The sequence below is a fragment of the Mesocricetus auratus genome, unplaced genomic scaffold, assembly GCF_017639785.1.
Source record: "Mesocricetus auratus isolate SY011 unplaced genomic scaffold, BCM_Maur_2.0 Super-Scaffold_100027, whole genome shotgun sequence".
NCBI lineage: Eukaryota > Metazoa > Chordata > Mammalia > Rodentia > Cricetidae > Mesocricetus > Mesocricetus auratus.
In genome coordinates, this window is record NW_024429208.1 from 19,857,688 (window position 1) to 19,878,336 (window position 20,649).

General features: G+C 39.4%; 1 protein-coding gene across 12 annotated transcripts in view; it reads right to left on the bottom strand.

Moving 5' to 3' along the window:
- The window catches only part of Ctnna3 (catenin alpha 3), a 1,429,068-nt gene that overhangs the window by 24,317 nt on the left and 1,384,102 nt on the right, over positions 1-20,649 (bottom strand). Inside the window, exon 19 of one of the 12 annotated variants that reach the window (XM_040732545.1) lies at positions 6,011-6,351. The exons of the other annotated variants lie outside the window; for them this stretch is intronic. Within the exon in view, the coding sequence (XP_040588479.1) occupies positions 6,307-6,351 (45 nt within the window). The 3' untranslated portion in view covers positions 6,011-6,306. Of the gene's footprint in view, positions 1-6,010; positions 6,352-20,649 lie in introns of those variants that run through there. 12 annotated transcript variants of the gene reach the window in all.

Here is a 20,649-nt window from a genome sequence, read left to right on the forward strand (position 1 = left end):
GCTAGAGAGGTAGCTCAGTCAGTAAAGCACTTGCTCTTCCAAATCCCCCAAACCAAATATAAACAGCTGGGTGTGGTGGTGTCTGGTTGAATTCCAACCACAGTTTTGCACAGGCAGGGATAGGAAGATGCTTGTAGCTCACTGACCAGCAAGTCTAGACTACTTGGCAAGTTCTAAGCCTGATTCAGTGGATCATATCTGAAGAAAAAAAACAAAAAGGCACTCTGTCCAGGGAAACAGGTAGGCTAAACGCAGATTTTTACCTCTCCCTCCATTCATGAAAGTCCAATAGCCTAGGTCCCATCTCCAGCTCTGCAGCAGACCATTTGCTGCAGCCTCTCCACACTCTATGTCCCAATTTTCAGGGTCTAGACAGACCCTGGTGGGACACCCTGCTTTCCTCTCTCCCATGGACAACCTCAGCCTCCACCACTCTTAGCCTATCCACAATCCTAAGTATCAGTTCCCAACAATTACAAACACATTTTACCTGGAAATGGCAGTGGCCACACCTATCTGTATCCCAGAATTTCCTACCAGGCAACACACAGTCACCACACTATCTAAAGAAATGGAGAATGCCACAGAAGCCAAGGAACAAAATGCCCACCAAACAAAGACAAAAGCAGATATCAGCAGCTGGAATTAGAACCTTCCCAGACTGGACTTCAGTGTGAAACACAGTCAACAATATCCGGAACAATATGTTATCACTTTAAGCCGGCAACCCTTCCATGGCAAGCCCTGTGAGTAATGTACCATCATTGAAGTACAAGACAAAGCCCTAAAAATAGCTTTTATAAATATGATAGATGTCCTTAAAAGACAATGAATAAATCCCTTAATGAAATGTATGAAAACACAAACAGTGGGAGGAAATGAATATAGCAGTTCAAGATAAAGAAATCCAAAGATGAGGGAAATCTGGAATGAACTAGGAACAGAAACAAAAACCTCAGAGGCAAGTCTCAAAAACAGAAAAAAAGAGATGAAAGATAATACCAGGAACTGCCAATAGGAATTGAAAGAAAGAATATTAAAAGCTGTTAGGGGAAAAGACCAAGAAACATATAAAGATAAACCTACTAGAATAACATACACTCAATTTATCAGTGGAGACTCAAAAATCCAGAAGGGCTGGGCAGATTTTCTACAGACTCTAAGAGACCACAATGCCAGGCCATACTACTATACACAGCAAATTATTCAATCACAATAAATGGAGGAAATAAGATATCCCATGAAAAAAAATTTAGGCCGTAACTATCTAAAAAATTTAGTTCTACAGAAGTAGAGAATAAGGAAATATCAACCTGAATAGGTCACTACACCTAAGAAAACACAAAGAATAATAATCCCAGATCAGCAAATCAGAAGAGGGGAAACACACACACACACACACACACACACACACACACACACACACACACACCATAACAACAAAATAACAGCATAATAGGAATCAACAATCACTGCTCATTGATATCCCTCAATGTCAATGGTCTCAATTCCAATTCCCCACTAAAAATATACACATTTACAGAATGGATGTGAAAACAGGACTGATCTTTCTGCTGCATTCATGAAACATACTTTAACATCAAGGATATATATTACCTCAGGGTAAAATGATTGTCAAAAGATATTCTAAACAAATGGACCTAAGAAAGAACTTGGTGTAGACATTTTAATCTATGATAAAAAAGACTTCACACCAAAACTAATCTGAACAGATAAGGAAGGACACTACACACTCAACAAAGGAAAAAAATCTACAAAGAGGACATTGCAATTCTGAACATCTATGTACTAAAAACAAGGGTATCCAAGTTCATAAAAGGAACACACCTACAGTTTAAATCACATTGTAGCATGAATAATATAAACCCAGAGACAGATATGATATCGGGGTTCAAACTGAAGATCAGAGAAGCAAAACAGCCAAGCTACCAGAGAGCTCTTACTTCTACCAAGGCTGGGGAGATCCTGTGCTCAGTGAGACTAGATACTAATACTACATACTTAGACATAAAAGAATATTATGTTTTAACAAAGGCACTTGGTGCTATTAACTTGCCTCTTAGAATTGCTTTCATTGTGTCTCATATGTTTGGATATGTTGTGCATTCAAAATTCAATTTTCATTCAGTTCTAGAAAGTTTTTAATTATTGTCCTGACCCATTTTTTCATTCATTTTCTAGATCTGATGTTTCCAGATCATTCCATTTTAACAGAAAATGCTTACTTCAAGTAAATTCCTCTCCAGGCTTTCACTGCCTCTTTTGTTTAGGTTGTTTGTTAGGATGGTATAGAAAGTGTGTGTGTGTGTGTGTGTGTGTGTGTGTGTGTGTGTGTGTGATAGATGAATGTTTTTAATCAAGCTTTATTTTTAAAATTATGTACATGGATGTGTCTGTGTGAGGGTGTGTACATGTGTGAGTGCAGCTGCCCACCAAGGAGACAAGGGAGCATCAGATTCCATGGAAGCCACAGTAACAGATAATTGTGAGAGGCAGAACACTGGCCTTATGCCCTCTGTAAAAGCAGTTCATATTTTTAGCCACCGAACCTTCTCTCCTATCTAAAATCAATCTTTAGAGTATCAAAGCTTGTATTAAACTTCAGAGAATACTCTACACTCACCTTTATCATGAAAGTAAATTTGTAAATTTATCTTGGCAGTAATTATAATCTAGGCCTGAAACAGGATAGACTCTATGGTGTTTGGAAGGTCAGCTGGAGATGTGATGGGGCTGGGGACAACAGCAAGGGCGTCTGCTGACAGGAGAGTCGGGATTTGGAGAGGCTCTAAGACATAGCCACGTCACCATTTTCCTCTTAAATGTGCCTCCTGCACTGAACTTGTAGAGAATCAGGAGGCTAGACTCTGGTGAGGGCCTAAAAACTAAACAGGAAAAGGACACAAACACAGCAATTTTGTTGCTGAGCTAAACTAGGTCAAACTTGTGAGGCCATAAACATTCTGCCTGCGAACACCAGCTCTGTGGTCAGGAAACACAGGTGTCATGTATTCATTATGTCACCTCAGAGATAAGTTGTTTAACTTCATCTTTGGGCTTTGATTTTCAGTACTGTGAAAAAATAAGTCTTAAAATTGTTTAAAAGGCTAAAATTACAGTAATACAAAGAAAGAAATCAAAATAGTTTCCTGCTATGTGACAAGTCCCATTGGGTTACTTTAATCTTTCTCATTGCTGCTGTTATATTTTAATGCATGCTGCCATGCAGATTCATGGGCAATATGTTTACACAAAGAAAATATACAAATAATGACTGTGTATTCTTCCTCGAATACTGCTGGTGAGTTTCACTGATGACAAATACTACCATTTCTGAAATGGCAAAAGACAAACAAATCCTTAAATGACATCATCCAAGGTGAACAATAGGATAAAAGGAATACTCTCTTCTACCTGCCTTTCTTGGACCATGATCCAAGGACATAAGACCTATCGGGGCCCTGGATGATGTGATTATATCCTCTGTGGGACAGGAGCCTCTTTTGAAGTATTTGAGAGAGCTTTGGAATCAGTACTTATATAGAATATGCTCCCCGGATTCACCTTGTAAGAGCAAAGCATGCACAAGTTATTAAATATCTACGAGACTAGTTTATATGTGTATTTACACAAACACACACACACCAATGCTAAATACATAAATGTCCTTAGGAATTGTGATTAGAACCAATCGATTCTCCTGGAGAGCTATGCAATGTCTGAAGGGCTACAAGGGCACAGTCTCACAACCTCCTGCATCAATTAGCAGGCACTTTTCCCCCCATTCAGATCACCCTTCCTGACACTGCACAAGTAGTCCTACTATTTCACTGACCCTTCCAAAGAGAAGCCACCCAGGGCTGCTCTGGGCTCCATTTGTCACCTTCCCCTTTCTTTGCAGCATGTTTTGAGGCACTTAATGCCATTAGGAAAAATTATGTCATTCATACCTTGTGCTGGGCCTGGCTTCTGCTGCCAGGTGGAGCACCAGATGCATAATGGGGCCATTTAAAAATGCTACCTTAGAGAAAGTAGCTCTACAAAATTAGTGAGATGATGCCAAGGAGTTCTCGTTCTTTGCTTCCAGCATTGAGCTATCTTCCAGGAAACGAATTATTGTACCAACCACGGAGCAGCACAATTAAGAGGGAAGGAAACTGGAGGAACATACTGCAGTATCCTCTAGGTGCATGATGGAGAGTGCAAATGAAGACATGCCACTCATAAGTCCACTCGTATGCAGCTGTTTACCTAATGTATGGAATGTTTCAGGCCATCCCTGAGAGTCACCCGACAAACTAAATATTGACTCAGCAGGAGCTTGGATGAGAGGTCTAATTAAATTAAATGGTAGTAAACGGGAGTTGTTGCATAAACTCCAGGAAATCATGAAAACACCAAAGAAAAGAAAGAAAGTAAAAGAGGAAAAGTGAAAATTAGGGATACATACAACCGTGTGCATGAACACATCTGTGAGAGAGACACAGGGAAGTCATGAAAAAATAGTTTCAAAGTTCCAAAAAATGTGCTTCTCAAAATTATGAAAAATATGATTTGCTATAATTAAAAATAATCATGGTACTTTTAAGCATCTATTGGTACATTGTATTTAATTTTATTTTAGTGATTGGCTATGAGCAGAAATGACTTAAATGGCCTTTACTAGGATGAAATGTCCTTTCCATTGTCCAAGTAAGTGAATTTGAGTGAACAAAGACTATTTAAACATTTTTTGTGATTATAGGTATTTCTCCTCATGTAACTGTAACCTAAATATAATTCCTTTTTGTGTGGGAAAGGAATGGGCCTGATATATATATATATATATAGTTTTTTGGTGTATGTGTGTGTGTGTAGCAACAACTAATGAATAAACAACTAATGAATAAAGGAGGCTTTGAAAAGGAACTAGGATGTTAGAGAGACCAGAGTTCTCTGAATTGGGAAACCTGCCTTCCATAAAGACTGATACAAGCACTTCAGGCACCAGTGTAAGGATTATGCTGGCCTCCCCAATCACCTGGCAGAATGCACATAGGCAGCACTCTGGTCCAGGGTTCCATGACTACATACTGCAGGCAGGTGTAAAGGAGCCCTTTAAACAATACGTCCCTGCCCTCTTACTCTTACCACTCTTACTGTTGTTTTTACTCTTTCCGCACTCTTTTTGGCTCTCCTCTCTCTCTGCCTCCTCTCTTTCTGCTCCTGTCTCCTTCTTTGCTTCTATCCTCTGCGTTTCTGTGTCTCTTTACCTCTTTTCTCTTTCGTTCCCCCTCGCTCCCCTTTCTAAGAAAATTTCTCACTCAAGCTTTTTCTGCCTAGCGTGTTATTGCCCGCCTTGGTCAACTTTGCCTGACGTGGAATCTGCCGTGGTCCTCCCGAGTACCCCCTCCAACTTTATCCTAGCATTGAAGCAAAAGAACTACAGCCGGCATTCCACAGTGACATCAACAAGAGCTCATTTCTAAACACTATCCCACTCCCAATGCCGTTCACAGATGCAGCCCGCAGCCTCGAATTATTCGGAGGCTGCTGCCACAGCCCAGAGAAATAGAAGGATCTCACAAGAACCACACAGGACCAGCAGGAACAAGCTGAATTCTGAGTCTGGCCGCTAGCTCTCACCATGACAAAGAAGGACCCACCACGTGGCTCTGGGGCTCAGCCCACTGCTCCACCCAGTGTGGGGACAGTGGACCCTCGCTCACCCTGGCCAGACTGCAGAGTTCACCCATGTTCTCCCCACCCAGGGAATAGCACAAGGTCAAACTTCTCACTTCCTCAGAGGAGTAGCAGGAGGAGGGGAGGAAAGGGAACTGGAATTGACATGTAAAACAAGCTATTTAAAATTAAAATGAAAAAATAAATAAATAAATAAATAAATAAATAAAGGATGAGTGCATGAGAGGGTTTGGAGAGAGGAAAGGGAAGGGGTGAATGATGTTGTCATATTAAAATCACAAAAACAACCAGAAAGAACTTTTAAAAAATACAAATGGGGCTCCTAAACCTGCCAATGAAAAACAACTTTGTATTTAAGAAACATCATGTGCACACACATTCACACCTGCATACACATGCATATTGCGTTGTGCAATGTTTACCTAAACTGTGAATGGCTTAATGATTCTGCTGGGCTGGTGATATGGTTCAGTAAATAAGAGTACTGACTGAGAATTCTTCCAGAGTGTCTAAGTTTGATCTTCAGCACCCACATGCAGGTGCACAATTGTCCGCAACAACAGTTCCAGGGGATTCAATGTTCCTTTTTGGCATTTACCTCTGCTAGGCATACATGTGATATGCAGACATACAAGCCAGGCAAAATGTCTACACACAAAAGTAACTTTGAATCTTTAAAGAAAGAAATTAAAGAAGCCCTCAGAAAATGGAAAGATCTCCCATGCTCTTGGATAGGTAGGATCAATGTAGTAAAAATGGCAATCCTGCCAAAAGTAATCTACAGATTCAATGCAATCCCCATTAAAATCCCAGCACAGTTCTTCACAGACCTTGAAAGAACAATAATCAATTTTGTATGGAAAAACAAAAGACCCAGGATAGCCAAAACAACCCTGTTCAACAAGGCAACGTCCGGAGGCATCACCATCCCTGACCTCAAGCTCTATTATAGAGCTATAGTCCTGAAAACAGCTTGGTATTGGCACAAAAATAGACAGGTAGACCAATGGAATCGAATTGAAAACCCGGGTATTAACCCACACACGTACGAACATCTGATCTTTGACAAAGAAGCTAAAAATATACAATGGAATAAAGAAAGCATCTTCAACAAATGGTGCTGGCACAATTGGAGACTGGCATGTAGAAGAATGCAGATCGATCCATGTCTATCGCCATGCACAAAACTTAAGTCCAAATGGATCAAAGACCTCAACATAAATCCAGCCACACTGAACCTCTTAGAAGAGAAAGTGGGTGGTACCCTTGAACGAATTGGTACAGGAGACAGCTTCCTGAACATAACACCAGTAGCACAGGCAGTAAGATCAACAATCAATAAATGGGACCTACTGCAACTGAGAAGCTTCTGTAAGGCAAAGGACACAGTCAGCAAGACAAAAAGGCAGCCCACAGAATGGGAAAAAATATTCACTAATCCCACATCTGACAGAGGGTTGATCTCCAAAATTTACAAAGAACTCAAGAAGCAAGTCTCCAAAACACCAAAGGACCCTATTAAAAAGTGGGCTGCAGAACTAAATAGAGAGTTTTCAATAGAGGAGTCTAAAATGGCTGAGAGGCACTTGAGAAAGTGCTCAACATCCTTAGCCATCCGGGAAATGCAAATCAAAACAACTCTCAGATACCATCTCACCCCTGTCAGAATGGCTAAAATCAAAAACACCAATGACAATTTATGCTGGAGAGGATGTGGTGAAAGGGGGACACTCCTCCATTGCTGGTGGGAGTGCCAACTGGTCCAGCCACTTTGGAAATCAGTGTGGAGATTCCTCAGAAAAATGGGAATAAACCTACCACAAGACCCAGCAACTCCACTCTTAGGCATATATCCAAAAGATGCCCATTCATACAACAAAGATGTCTGTTCCACTATGTTCATAGCAGCTTTATTTGTAATTGCCAGAACGTGGAAGCAACCTAGATGTCCCTCACCTGAAGAGTGGATAGAGAAAATGTGGTACATCTACACAATGGAGTACTATTCAGCAGAAAAAAATAATGGAATCATGAGATTCGCAGGCAAATGGATGACACTAGAAGAAACCATCCTGAGTGAGGTAACCCAGTCACAAAAAGAGAAACATGGCATGTACTCTCTCATATATGGATTTTAGACATAGATCTGGGGAGTGCCAGCCTACAATCCTATGGCCAGAGAGTCTGGGAAACAGAAACTTTATTTAGTGGCTGATCGAAGAAGAAGCAGACTCCCTTGGTTAAGTACTGAGCTGAACTCAAGAAAGCCAGTAACAGAGAGGGAGGACTGATGATCAAAGGGATTAAGACTGGGCTGGTCTAACCCCCAGAAACAGCTGACCAGACAAAGGTTAACTCTTGAATCCCAGGCATTAGCCTGGGAAGCCAGCATGGGACTGATCAAGACCCCCTGAATCTGGGTGTCAGTGAAGAGGCCTAGGGATTCTATTGAGCCTTGGGCAGCAGATCAGTACCCATCCCAAGTATACACACGGACTTTGGACTCCAATAGAACAATGTGAGGTGCACTCTCACCCTGAACTCTTGGGAAAGGGTCTAGGCCCTGCCCTATATGAAATGACACACTATGGACACCCCCATGGAGGGCCTCACCCTCCCTGGAGAAATGAGGGGATAACGGGGGGGGGGCACGGGAGGAAGGGAGGGAATGGGAGAGGGACCTGGAACTGACTTGTGAAGCAACCTTGATTCTTATCTAAATCTAAACTGGAAAATAAAATAAAAAAATTAAAAGAAATGCTTTGCATGTCTTATTTTAAGAATCACTAATATTATCAGACTATTCAGCCACGAATTTCCTGTTACCCAGAGCTTGAACTGCATGCATCCTTCTAAGAGCTACTATCGCAAAGGAACTACAGACTGTTCTTGATCCGACAGGTTGTCAGCATTATTGTTGTCATGGGCTGCTTCATCAGAAAGTAGCATTTCTGAACCATATTATCACAAGTCCTTTCTGGCACCTTTACTCAATTTAGACTTCTGAGAAACTTTATGTTTCATTGAAGATTAGTTTAAGAAATGTTCATTTTGGACACTTCTGTCTCTTATCAGATGGAAGATATTGTTTTTCATCTATCCTGTTGATACTTTTATAGTGATTTAACTAATGCAAACATTATCTTCAAATTTAAAACCTGATTAAATATAACCTCTCTCAATAACCACTTATGCTATCAGTAGTGATGACTGTTTACTAGAATTACTCATTCATTTCTAACTTCAATATAGTTACCAAGAACAAATGTATCCCAAAAGTCTACATTGGCTCAAAGTCTGTCATGACCTGTTATTGTTTTTATTTCTACTTTTATAGATTGTTTTGGTTCTTATTCTTGCAGCTCTCAGAATCAAGTGGAATGATACTGTACTGTATTGAAACACGTTCCAGACTGTAACTTTTTTTGTCCATCTCTTTTCTTTACTGAACTCTTGGGGAATGGGAAGCTTGTTTTCTGTGTCATGGTAGGGAAATTAGAAAATATGTGTTAGTGTGGAATGACTCAGAGGATTTCAAATGGAGCCTGAGTCCATGATTTCTTTTTGTCATAAACTATGTGGTATTTGCCAACTTGCATTCATTTATTAGCCTTTGTTTGCTAGTCAACTCAATGCCATGGGATTCCTTGTAGTGCAGTGAAGAGAATAAAGGCATAAATATGAATGTGTCAATAAGTGAAAAGTAGTCACCAAGTGGAACAAGCTCTCCTGCCACCTCTTCCACATCAGTGAAGGAGCAATGACAAAGGATACCACAATGCTACAAAGTTCTGTTGAGTTCATCTGAACCAGTGGTCAGCTGTTGTCTAACCTCCCAGGGTTTGTAGAACGGCACAGCCATGTCTTGAATAGGGTCATCCAATGTTTTGTATCCACCTCTCAATCATGTTCTAGCTACATAGGCAGGCCATGCAGGGGTGGCTGTGCAGACCACTCAGAGGCCCTACCAGAGTATGGAGTAACTATGAGATGACGTTATCCAACAGCAGCTAGGAGGTGGAGCAAAGTCAGCTAAAGAGATGCACCACCATTTTTACAGAGGAAAGTGTTAAAGGCTATTCGTAAATGTTTTACAATGTATGAGACAGTCCAGCAATCAAGTAATTATCTTACTCTCATAGGTAAATGGTGCAAACACTGAGCAATCTGGAAATAGGTAAAAGCACAAGAAGCCAATGTTTGATATCACTTACTAAGAGGTATTAATTTTCTATCAATGTCATCTAGACTTTAAATCATGAAGAAAAGGCCGGCAAGATGGCTTACTAATTATGGCACTTTCTGTGAAAGCCTGATGATCTGAATCCAATCCCTGGAAACTACCTAAAGGTAAGAGGAGGAAAGACTCCTCAATGTTGTCATCTTGCCTCCAGTAACAAATCTACACAACCTTTTTCTTCCTTTTGTCTCCCTCTCTCCACAACACCCACCCACCAAGCACCTGCCATGTATCCCACACTAATAAATAAGATTAAAACATAGTAAATCACAAAGAACGAATGAGATTGCACTGGGTTTGATAGGAAACTCAAAGAAAGAGAGGAAGGGAGGAAGAACACAGGGAGTCAGGGAGCAGGAAGGTGGAACAGGAGAAGAAGAAAGGAATGAAAAGGGAGAGGGGAATACAGGGTGGGGCAGAGAGGGAAGGGGCATTTACTCCTTGAGCAGAGAGACTATCCATTATACATCTCCAAGCAGGAATGCAGCCTGAGGATAGAAATGAGATGACAGCTTTGAATGTAATGTTCACTGCCCTTTGTCTTTCATCCCTCACTTCTGCCTTTATCTGTTGTAATGAATGTTGAAATCAACACTCTGCTCTTCCACCATCCTTAGCTCCTTGCTGCTTTCCTTTCCTACCCTTTGGTTTTATACCTTATCCCAAAGTAAACTCATAAGCGTCCAAGAGTCTGTGTGGAGGGCTGATCTCACTTTGATGTGTGTTTTGCCTAATGGGGAATTGGCTCCTTCCCACGGTTGTCAAATACATCTTGCTTACCTCATGGACTTTTCTTCCACCAGCACTTTGACGTTCCAAGTTTCAGGTTGTTTAGCATATAGCAGACATAATTAATTTCTTCTCTTCCCTACTATGGGTTGGTAACAAGCCAATTCCATTCTCAAGAACAGTTTTACAATCAAAAATTTCTGCTATAAATATCAACCCAATACAATATAATAATTCAGTGTCTGTGTTTTGAATCATGTAAGACTATTACAAATAACAATCTGACCAACATTATGAGCAGGAAACATTTGACACCCAATTCACACTTTCTTTATTTCATTCCTCTTTCTAGGCATGGATTTTGTATCTCATCCAGATATCTGATCTTATCTCTCACCGTGATCAAACATATCTTAATTTCAAGAAAGATGGAACACTGATCTTTCTAAGAGAAACTGCAACCATATCCTTATAGCCAAATCAAATCAGTCCTAGTGTCTAAAGGAAGGTATCACAATTGTTTGCTATCACCTTTTGTAGATTAATCATCATCAAGGAAATTACCTAAAGCTACCCATCATAAAGCAGCATCATAGAAGTACCCTTTTAAAACAAATTGACACAAAGATTCCTTCCTACCCTTTATGACCTAATGTCATGTAGTAATTTTTGCTGAAAAGAGTGCCTTAGACAAGCTGATAAGGACATCAGGAACAAGACCAGAAATGCAGGAGGAAGGAAATAAGATGAATACATGGAAAAGTCAGGAACCAAAACATTACTGTTTTTATTATATACTGGTCTAGTCTTTTTGGGTTGAATTGTATCCTATTGACTCCACAATTTGAGCATGTGTTTTGGTCAATTCGTTTTTTTTTGTTTGTTTGTTTGTTTTTTTTTTTTTTTGGTTTTACGAGACAGGGTTTCTCTGTATTGTTTGGGAGGCAGTCGGTCCAGCCCGACCTCGAACTCACAGAGATCCACATGCCTCTGCCTCCCGAGTGCTGGGATTAAAGGCGTGCACCACCACCGCCTGGCTAAATTAGTCTTATAAGTACTGATTCAACAAATCTTTTATGTCATTGATATTATGTTTATCCAGTGTTTCCCCTATTTTCAATTAAACCAGACCTTGGCAAAGGCATACACCATGTAGCGGGGTGTTCTGTTATGTCCTCCAGGTACCTTACCGCAAAACTTGCTGAGAAATTACAGGGGAATATTTTTTAAAACTATGAAATGAAAAACACGATAGCCAAGATGCTGGTTCTGAATCTGCTGAGAACTACCCTGTGTCCCAGAACAAGTTATTAAAACACCCCACTTGATTCCATATTTGTAAAGTTGAGAGTTACAATATAAACTATTACTACAGTAGTTCTTACGCAGAATAAGGCCTCCTAGAAACAATCTCATTCATGATTATGATGTTTACCTACAGACCAAGAAAATTTCTTAATCTGCTTTATTGAATAGCCATACAAAAACAAAGTCATACCGCCACCCACCCACCCACATTAAAAATAATTCATGAAATCACTAAGCTATCAGTGCTTGCTTTGATTCCTGGTTAGCAAGACTTTAGCAATCAACTGACCAATGAGCAAAAATCACTTTGTAGAGCTAAATTTTCTAGTAAAAAGCATTGTGTCCTCTTTCTTTTTCACCCACCTTCCTTTCTTCTTCATCCATCTCCCTATCCTCATTTCTGTCACTTCTTGCACGTTATACTTTGATACCAAGTCTCTTTTCTAATTTTCAAAAGGTTTTCTTTTTTGTTTTCTTATTTGTTTTCTTGCCAAGACAAATAGAAACACTATATTCAGAAAGCTCATTAGCTAATTCCCTAATGCCATAACATGGCAAGCACATTAGCCTACTAAGTTATTTGTATGTACTTGATTGCCTGAGTTCTGTGGGCCCTGGCGGCTCCTTTGGTCAATAGTTATATTACTGCTGACCCCTATCATTTCTTAATTGATATATACTGCTCCCTGATGGAAGCTAGAGCTCCATTGCAGTTGCCTGGAAATTCTTCAAACCTTGCAGATCTTCTCCTTCCCAGTGGGTTAGTTTCATATATTTTTCCAATTTTTAGAAGTGTGGCTTTGGCACACCTGCCTCAGGGTAAGAGAGGACAATTAAACACATTAAGGGAAACCCACAAAACAAAGTAATTACATAATTAATCAATTTTAAATATTATAAAAATTTGATGACCTGAAAATATGGCACCCAGGAAAAGGATAATGTTAAGAGTTTAAAGGTATTCATTATTTGATTTTTTCCTACTGAATTTATATGCACACACACATTAGTTTATAGCAACATTTATTTGTTTTTGGCACACTTCCTTTCATGAGGTATAACAGTTATCCAGCTGGCTGCTGTGCTCCAGAGACTGGAGGAACACTTGACAGAGTGTTTGGGGAGACTGACTTCTGGTAACTTAAGTAAAGTATAACCACTCGGGAGCTACACTCTGTATTTTTCTTTATTTAAGTCACTCTTAAGTCAGAGTACCTGTGGAGACTGAGTCACGAAGTCCTGTTTAGTTACTATGCAATTTGCACCCTGCTACACCTTTGTACTGGTACTTTAGAGGACCCTCTTGTGATTTGAGGGAAAGCCCTTGGAATCCATTGTGACTTCACATTCTTAAGAATGGAAGATGAAACAAGCTGAGGCAGATCCCACCACCAGATAATGTTCTGGAGCTTGGATCTACAAGAATAAAGTGTGCAAACAGCATCTCTGTCCTCTATCTCAAATCATTGCGACTACCTTGGGCTACATTCTCTTCTAAGCAACGTGGAGAAGGGATTGAAGATGTGGGCATCTTATTTCTGTTGCTACGGTGATGTTTGGACAGAGCGCTCAAACTTCAGTGCTAATAGAAGACATCTCCGATTTTATCAAAAGATGAGATTCAGAGTAAGAACTTTGTCAACTCTCCACTCATCGATCTTTCTGTGTGATTATATCTTATTTCATCTCAGTCCCAGCTCAGAAGAAAAGCTTTCTGGTTTTCCAGCCTTAATCTCCAACTGTTCTCCTAATCTTACCCCTCTAGCTCACTTAAAACATTATTTTTTTTCTGTCATTGTGTCAATTTTTTTCACACACAATTTGGTTCGCTTATTTCCTCATGCCTCTTATTCTTTACCTGAGAATCCCTCAGTTAATGCCATTTAAACCTATATAAGTACCACAGGATAACTAGGCTTTCAGCACATCTATAATTCTATCTGTTCAGAGATGCGGTACCCATAGTCTCCCTTTCCTCCCTGCCAACCAACTGGATATCTATTAGAAGTCCCCATCATTTCTCTTTCCCTGCATTGGTTCTCATTTCTCTGTGGCATCATCATTATCATCTTATTTCTGATACAGCTTGACAAATATATTCAGGTGCTTTCTGAGAATGAATCCACCATTTACTTTTCAGGCTCAGGGAACACGTATTGCCTACATCATTCATAGTCATCAACTCCTGCAAAGTGATTCATTTAAGAAATTCAAGAATTTCTATAGGAGTCTATGTCTTTAAAAAGTAGACATTTAAAACATGAACAATTTCTGCTGAGTTGCTGATAGTCACAGAGGAACATGCTAGTAACTGCTAGTTGTCACAATCAGGCCCCTTTCCTTCACAGTAACACAACTGGCTGAACCGAGGAAAGGATTCTCATCCAGGTTAAAAGACAGACAAAATGAACCTCATTTTCATCATGCTCTGCTACTGGCAAAGCTCTGTTTGTCAATGTCCAGGGAAAACTGAAGGCATGAACATGTGCTTCAGCTTCCCTTCATTCTGACTGAAGACATTTCTTTGGTCTAGACACTAATGACACCAGTGTCAGAGACACAAAGCTAATGGAGCAAAAATGCCTGACTCCCTGATGACTCTCAACCCCTCTTGGGAGACGCTTTGCCCCAATTTGTTTAAAGTGTCAAGTAAACTCGTGTACTATGAAAGGAACTACACTATGGAAAATTCCCATCCCAGCAAGGTTCTTAAAACCCTTCTATAGCATTCAATTAGTAAGTGGCTCCAGTTATTGCTTGAACCTTCTTGCCTAAAAGCCACAGCTATAGCTCCAACTTCTCCTGGATCTTTCTTCCCTTAGATGTTCCATAGTCCCCTAACTTCAGTGAATAAAATTGAATACATCTACCCACTCTCCTAGAGCAGATCTTCCCAACATGTTTAGCATTTAGGGAGTGATGTTATTGTTATTAAGTCATCAACTCTCAGAACATTAAAGTAAGTCATCCCTGTCCTTCACCCTTAACATACACTAGGGTATCAGCTTGGCACTTCAGGTGCTCACTGAGATTTCATGAGTACAGGCTTGTTCACTGTTTCCCTCCTGAACTCCTGTTACACAAGTGCTTCCAACCAGTCTCTTTCCCCCAGGCCCTGCTTTATGTTATAGCAGTGACATCAAATAGTTAACTTTCAAAGGTGCAGATCTCTTTACATCCCTCTAAAATTCAAGCCAATTAGCTCTAAAAATGAAGTACTGCTTACCACCCACTCCACAATATACACAGCAGTAGTATAAGCAACACTGTGTTTAGCCAAACCACCCTGCCTGCCCCCAAGCATTCTTTAGCTATTCTGCTGTATGTCTTTGTCTTATTATCTTATCTGTATGAGTCCCCTTCAAGAACAAATCTGTTTGCCACTGATCAGTCCAGGCCCAAATTTAGATCAGGTAACTTCCTTAGCTTTCCTTTCCCCACTCTGCATACTAGGGAAATTAATTATTCTCTTGCCTCTTCAACCATGTACAACCATGAACAGAATGAGTACACAGTTCATTGCATTGCTCTACAGTCATGTCACACACCCACATGTATTCTACTTGAGTATTATAAAAGACCCACAAGATAGTCATTTTCCTGTGGTACAGCTGCATTGGTGTGTTTGACAGTGAGCGGTACTCAGTACGTGATCTCATTTCAATGAACTGTACTTGGTTTCCTGTAGTTAAAACATGCAACTTCAGGATTAATGTGAATTGTATAGACTTACAAACAAGAGGTGATAGGTTTTAATTTGATGCTGTATTATGGAACGTATTTCAAATCATTTCACTTCACTTATTCAACTTCTCTGCCCTAACCTTCAGCACTCCCATAGTGCAATTTATCTATTCGGACTCACAACCACTCAGAGTTACTTCTTTATCAAATGTGTTTGCTAAGGGTCCTGTCACACAAACCTGATTTTTGAAATGAGCACACTTTGTAGTTAACTCTCTAGTTCTAAATACAAAATCTGTGTGATATTTAAAGATAAGTTTCTGAGATTTGAAAGTGTGCTTGTTAATTTTTAAGATAACCCCATAACAGGTTAGTTGTCAGCTTGGAGGTCTGGTTAATCTTTGGGACCTCTGGTAGTGGATCAGTATTTATACTTAGTACACAAATGGACTTTGGGAGCCCACTACACATAGAGGGATACTCTCTCAGCCTTGATACACAGCGTAGGGTCTAGACCCTGCTACAAATGATATGAAAGATTTTGAAGATCCCCCATGGAAGGTCTCACCTTCCCTGGGGAGCAGAAAGGGGATGGGATAGGATGTCATTGGGGGTCAGAAGAGGAAGGGAGAGGGAGGGAACTGGGATTCACATGTAAAACAAGCTTGTTTCTAATTTAAAATTTAAAAAGGGAACATTAATTTAAAAACAAAAACAGATGAAAATGAAAGAGATAGAAAGAAACAAAGAAAAAGGAGGAAGAAAGAAAGAAGGTGAATAGAGGGTCACTGAAATATTCAAGCAAGTATAGTTTGGTGCACAAAATAGTGAAATGTATGTTAAAAGCTTTCCAGGATCCACCTGCAAGCAGATGTCAAGAAATGCAAAAGAGGGCAATGCTTTCCTCTGTCAGGTTTATTTTTCTAATGGAAAATTCTGGGCAACATGATGACAAATAGCTTTGGATTTACAATGATACATGAATAACATATGACTCCACTTTGAAATGGCAAATTCTGGCTTTGAAATGGCTCCTGCCTATGCCCTCTGTACAATATGTACAGTTTATGAACTTAAGTCACCACACCAAACAGTGGTGAAGGTAAAATCCATTTATATATCTGAAGACTACATTTTGGATGGACAGTTAGCATTCAGTTTTTCAACAGTCTTAATCAAAACAATTTAAAATTTATATTATTTTGATCGTATCCTTCCCTTCCCACAAATCCTTCCAGATCCTCCCCCTGTCTACCAACCCAACTTTGTTATTTCTCACAAAACAAACTAAAACTCAATACAATAACAAATCCTACAAAACAAACAAACAAAACAACGAAGATAAAACACCAGCCAAAGAAGAAAAAAAATCAAAGTATAACCAAATAAAAGCACAAACAAAACTGTGGAATCTATTATGTGTTGGTCAACTACTCCTGAACATGAGGTCTGACCTGACACAGTGTCACTCCATTAGAGGAAACTGATTTTCCCTCTCCTAACAAACATAAATGACAGTTCAGCTGTTAACCTTTACCCTAATGTCTAGGATCTCAATTACTCATTTTTAATATAACAAAGTAAAACATAATAAGATGAAACAAAAATTATAACACCAAAGTTGGACATGAAGCAAAAGAGTCCAAGAGACTGCACAAGAATCAGAGGCCTGCTCACTTACACAATGGGAATTCTCATCATAAAAACACTACACTGGAAGCCATAATGAATGCAGAGGGCCTGGTGCAGACCTGTGCAGTCCTTATGCGTTGTTCTTCCTTATTTAGATGGCCTTGTTTTCTTGATGTCCTCCACCCCCTCTGGCTCTTACAATCTTTCCACTTCCTCTTCTGCAGAGTTCCCTGAGCTCTGAGGGCAGAGATTTGATGGAGACATCCTGTTTAGGGCTGAATGTTCCTAGGTCTCACTCTCCATATATTACATGTGGCTCTCTGTATCTGTTCCCATTGGCTGCATGAGGAAACTTCTCTGTTGATGCTAAACAAGGCGCTGGTTTATGAGTATAGAAACTATGTTTTAATAGCCCTGTCAAGACTGGGCCTGTGGACAGGCATCAAATATTTCTGAGAGCTTTTCTCTGAGTAAAACAAAAGCCATTGTATACCATTTAGAAATAAAATTGTGTGAATTTGGACACAGTAAAGACAATGACTGTGTGAAATATTGAATGAATGTTAAAAAAAAGGCCTGGATGCTCAGTAGTTTAGAAATATACCTAAGATAGCTTAATGTATAAATGCAGTATATGCACTATGCTCGTGCAGAGGTGGTCATTGATTTGCTGTGATTTGGCCTATAAGTTTTCAATGTTTTTATTTTAAATAATGGGTAAGAGATATAGTCAGTGGAAACAGAACAATAAATACTGAATCCAGATCTTTTCCTAAGATAGCAATGTTCAGAATTCCATTGGCAGCATTGCTGTAAACCTGTCCTCATTGGTGAGCAACAGCCAATATGTACACACAGTCTTTCCTCATCTAGGTGTACTTACATGAGGTACTCAACACACTGTAAAAGACACTGTAATAAAAATTCATCTATGTAGTCTGTAAATAAGCACATATCTTCCGTCAGTGTTTAATGTAGACTAATCTGCAATGTTCAATGGAATATATGAAGAAAATTCATTTCTTACTTGTTATATTTACAATGTAGAGATGATCCATCAGTATATAATTACATCCTGTGCAGGAAAAATTCACCAGTACCTGCACAATTCTCTCTATACTGTATTTGTGTATCCATGAATATGTGAATATTTCTGTGTAGACACTGCCTATAGGACTTATATGGTTTGTGATTTAATAAAGTGTATTTTCTTTGAAATGTGAAAGATATGAACACTGACATCCATCTGTGTGTTTTTTTTAATTTGTATATCAAGGAAATAAATCTTTATTTTCTCCTCTGACCTTTACAGAAATAAAAAGCAAGCAAGTTATCCTACAATTTTTTTTCTGAATCATTCACTCTTGCCTTGCAGGGCTCCAGTTTCTTAATGGATTCAGTGCTGATCACCAAAGGAGAAGGCACAGAGGTCTCTGATGGGAAACCACAACTTTGATATTTGCTTGCATGACCCCAGAGAAGCTATTTACCCTTTCTCTATTGCATTGCTTCAGATATTAAAGAAAACAAAACAATCAAATAAATGTCTCCCTGGAATGTGATTGTAATGATTAGGCTAAAACTTAGACCAGAGACAGATCATCAGTAATGAAGTGTTTCCCCTCTCTGCCCCTGATGATAACCTTTCCCTTTTTGTAACTACATTTACTTCAAGAACATCAATTCATTAAGAGAAAACTCTACGCTGGGATGCAGAAGGATGAGATGCTGCTCGTCTGTAAGTACACTGGTACAGCTTTTAAATAGGGTTCTAGAAATACGGTTTCCTAAAATGTTCATCATGCTTTACTTTAACTTAAATTTATAATCTTCGTCCATGTCCTTCTCAAAGTCGCTGATAACTGAATCCAATATAGGCATCAAATATTATTTTATTACTGTGCCTGCTCTGGAGAAATGATGTAATGTTATTAAATGATGATCAAAAACCAGCAGACATTATTTCTACCATGGTTAATTTAGGAGCATCTTGAAACACAAGGCCACCAAAGAATTTATGTAAGATCCTCTAAAGCAAAGTATTCATAGTACTCTGTTTTAATAAGTGAATATGGCATTTTTTAAATCTCTGAACCAGAATTTATGTGTTATAATAATAAATATGTAGAAAACTAAGATCAATTAACAATAATAAAATAATTGTACTGATGTGCAATTTTACATTCATTTATTTTAAAACTTTACATAAATCAAGTCAGAGCTCCCATTGTATACTTTATGAGGTTTAAAAGCTGTTCTATATGATTACAGATTTCTTATCCAGGTAGTATTCAAAAAGTTGATTAATTCTTTATTCTCTGAAGTAAAAATTAATACTGATTTAACATTTTTAAAATAAACCTAGAGTTCCGGTGATCTTCTCACAACTAGCCTAGGCCAAGTTACTGCACACTACGGCTCCCATCCCTGCAGGAGCCAGCCAGCCCAGAGACTGCCAGCATTCAAATCTCATTCTCCACCCACAGGACAGGCGAGTCTAATTTCCAGTGCCCTGAGCAGAACAACTGGAGACCTGAGGATTTCACACAGCAGATTCCAGCCCTACAGGATTCAGCCCACCCAGAGACTGCCAGCTTCCAAGTCCCATTCTCCACCCACAGAACAGGCAAGGGCAGGTAAGGGGTCAGCCTACCCAGAGATTGCCAAGGCCCTGATACTAGGACAGCCTCCATCCATGCAAGAGGAAAGCCACCAGGGTATTGGACAAGCTCCCACCCACTGGAAAGGAACCTTGGTCACAAACACACTGAGAGAGGAAGAGACTCCTTCTGCACACACAGAAAGAAATGATGGGAAGAGGACAATATAAAAACACACCCAGCAACAGAAAAACCAATATGACACTACCAGAAACTAGAGACTCTACACCCGCAAGACCGTAACAGCCCATTGAAGATGAAGAAGATGAGAAAGACCTTAAAAACAACTTTATGAAAATGATAGAGGCCCTCAAAAGGATGTGAGAAAATCCCTTAAAGAAATAGAAGAAAAAACAAAACAAAAACTGCAAAAAAATGCAAGAAGTGGAAGAAAAGACACATCAAAAAATCCAACAAAGGCAAAAAAGAGAGTAAAAGACAAAGCAAAAGTTGCAAGAAACATTTCAAACAGCGCAAGAGTTGAAAGCTGAAATAGAGACATTAAAAAAAATTTAGTCTGAAGGAAGGTTGAAAATAGGAAAACTGGGCAAACATTCAGATACTAGAGATGCAATCATAACCAACAGAATACAAGAGATGGAAGAGAGAATCTAGGGGAAATAGATTCATCAACCAAAGAAAATGTTAAGTCCAACAAATCCTTAAATCAAAATATCCAGGAAATATGGGACA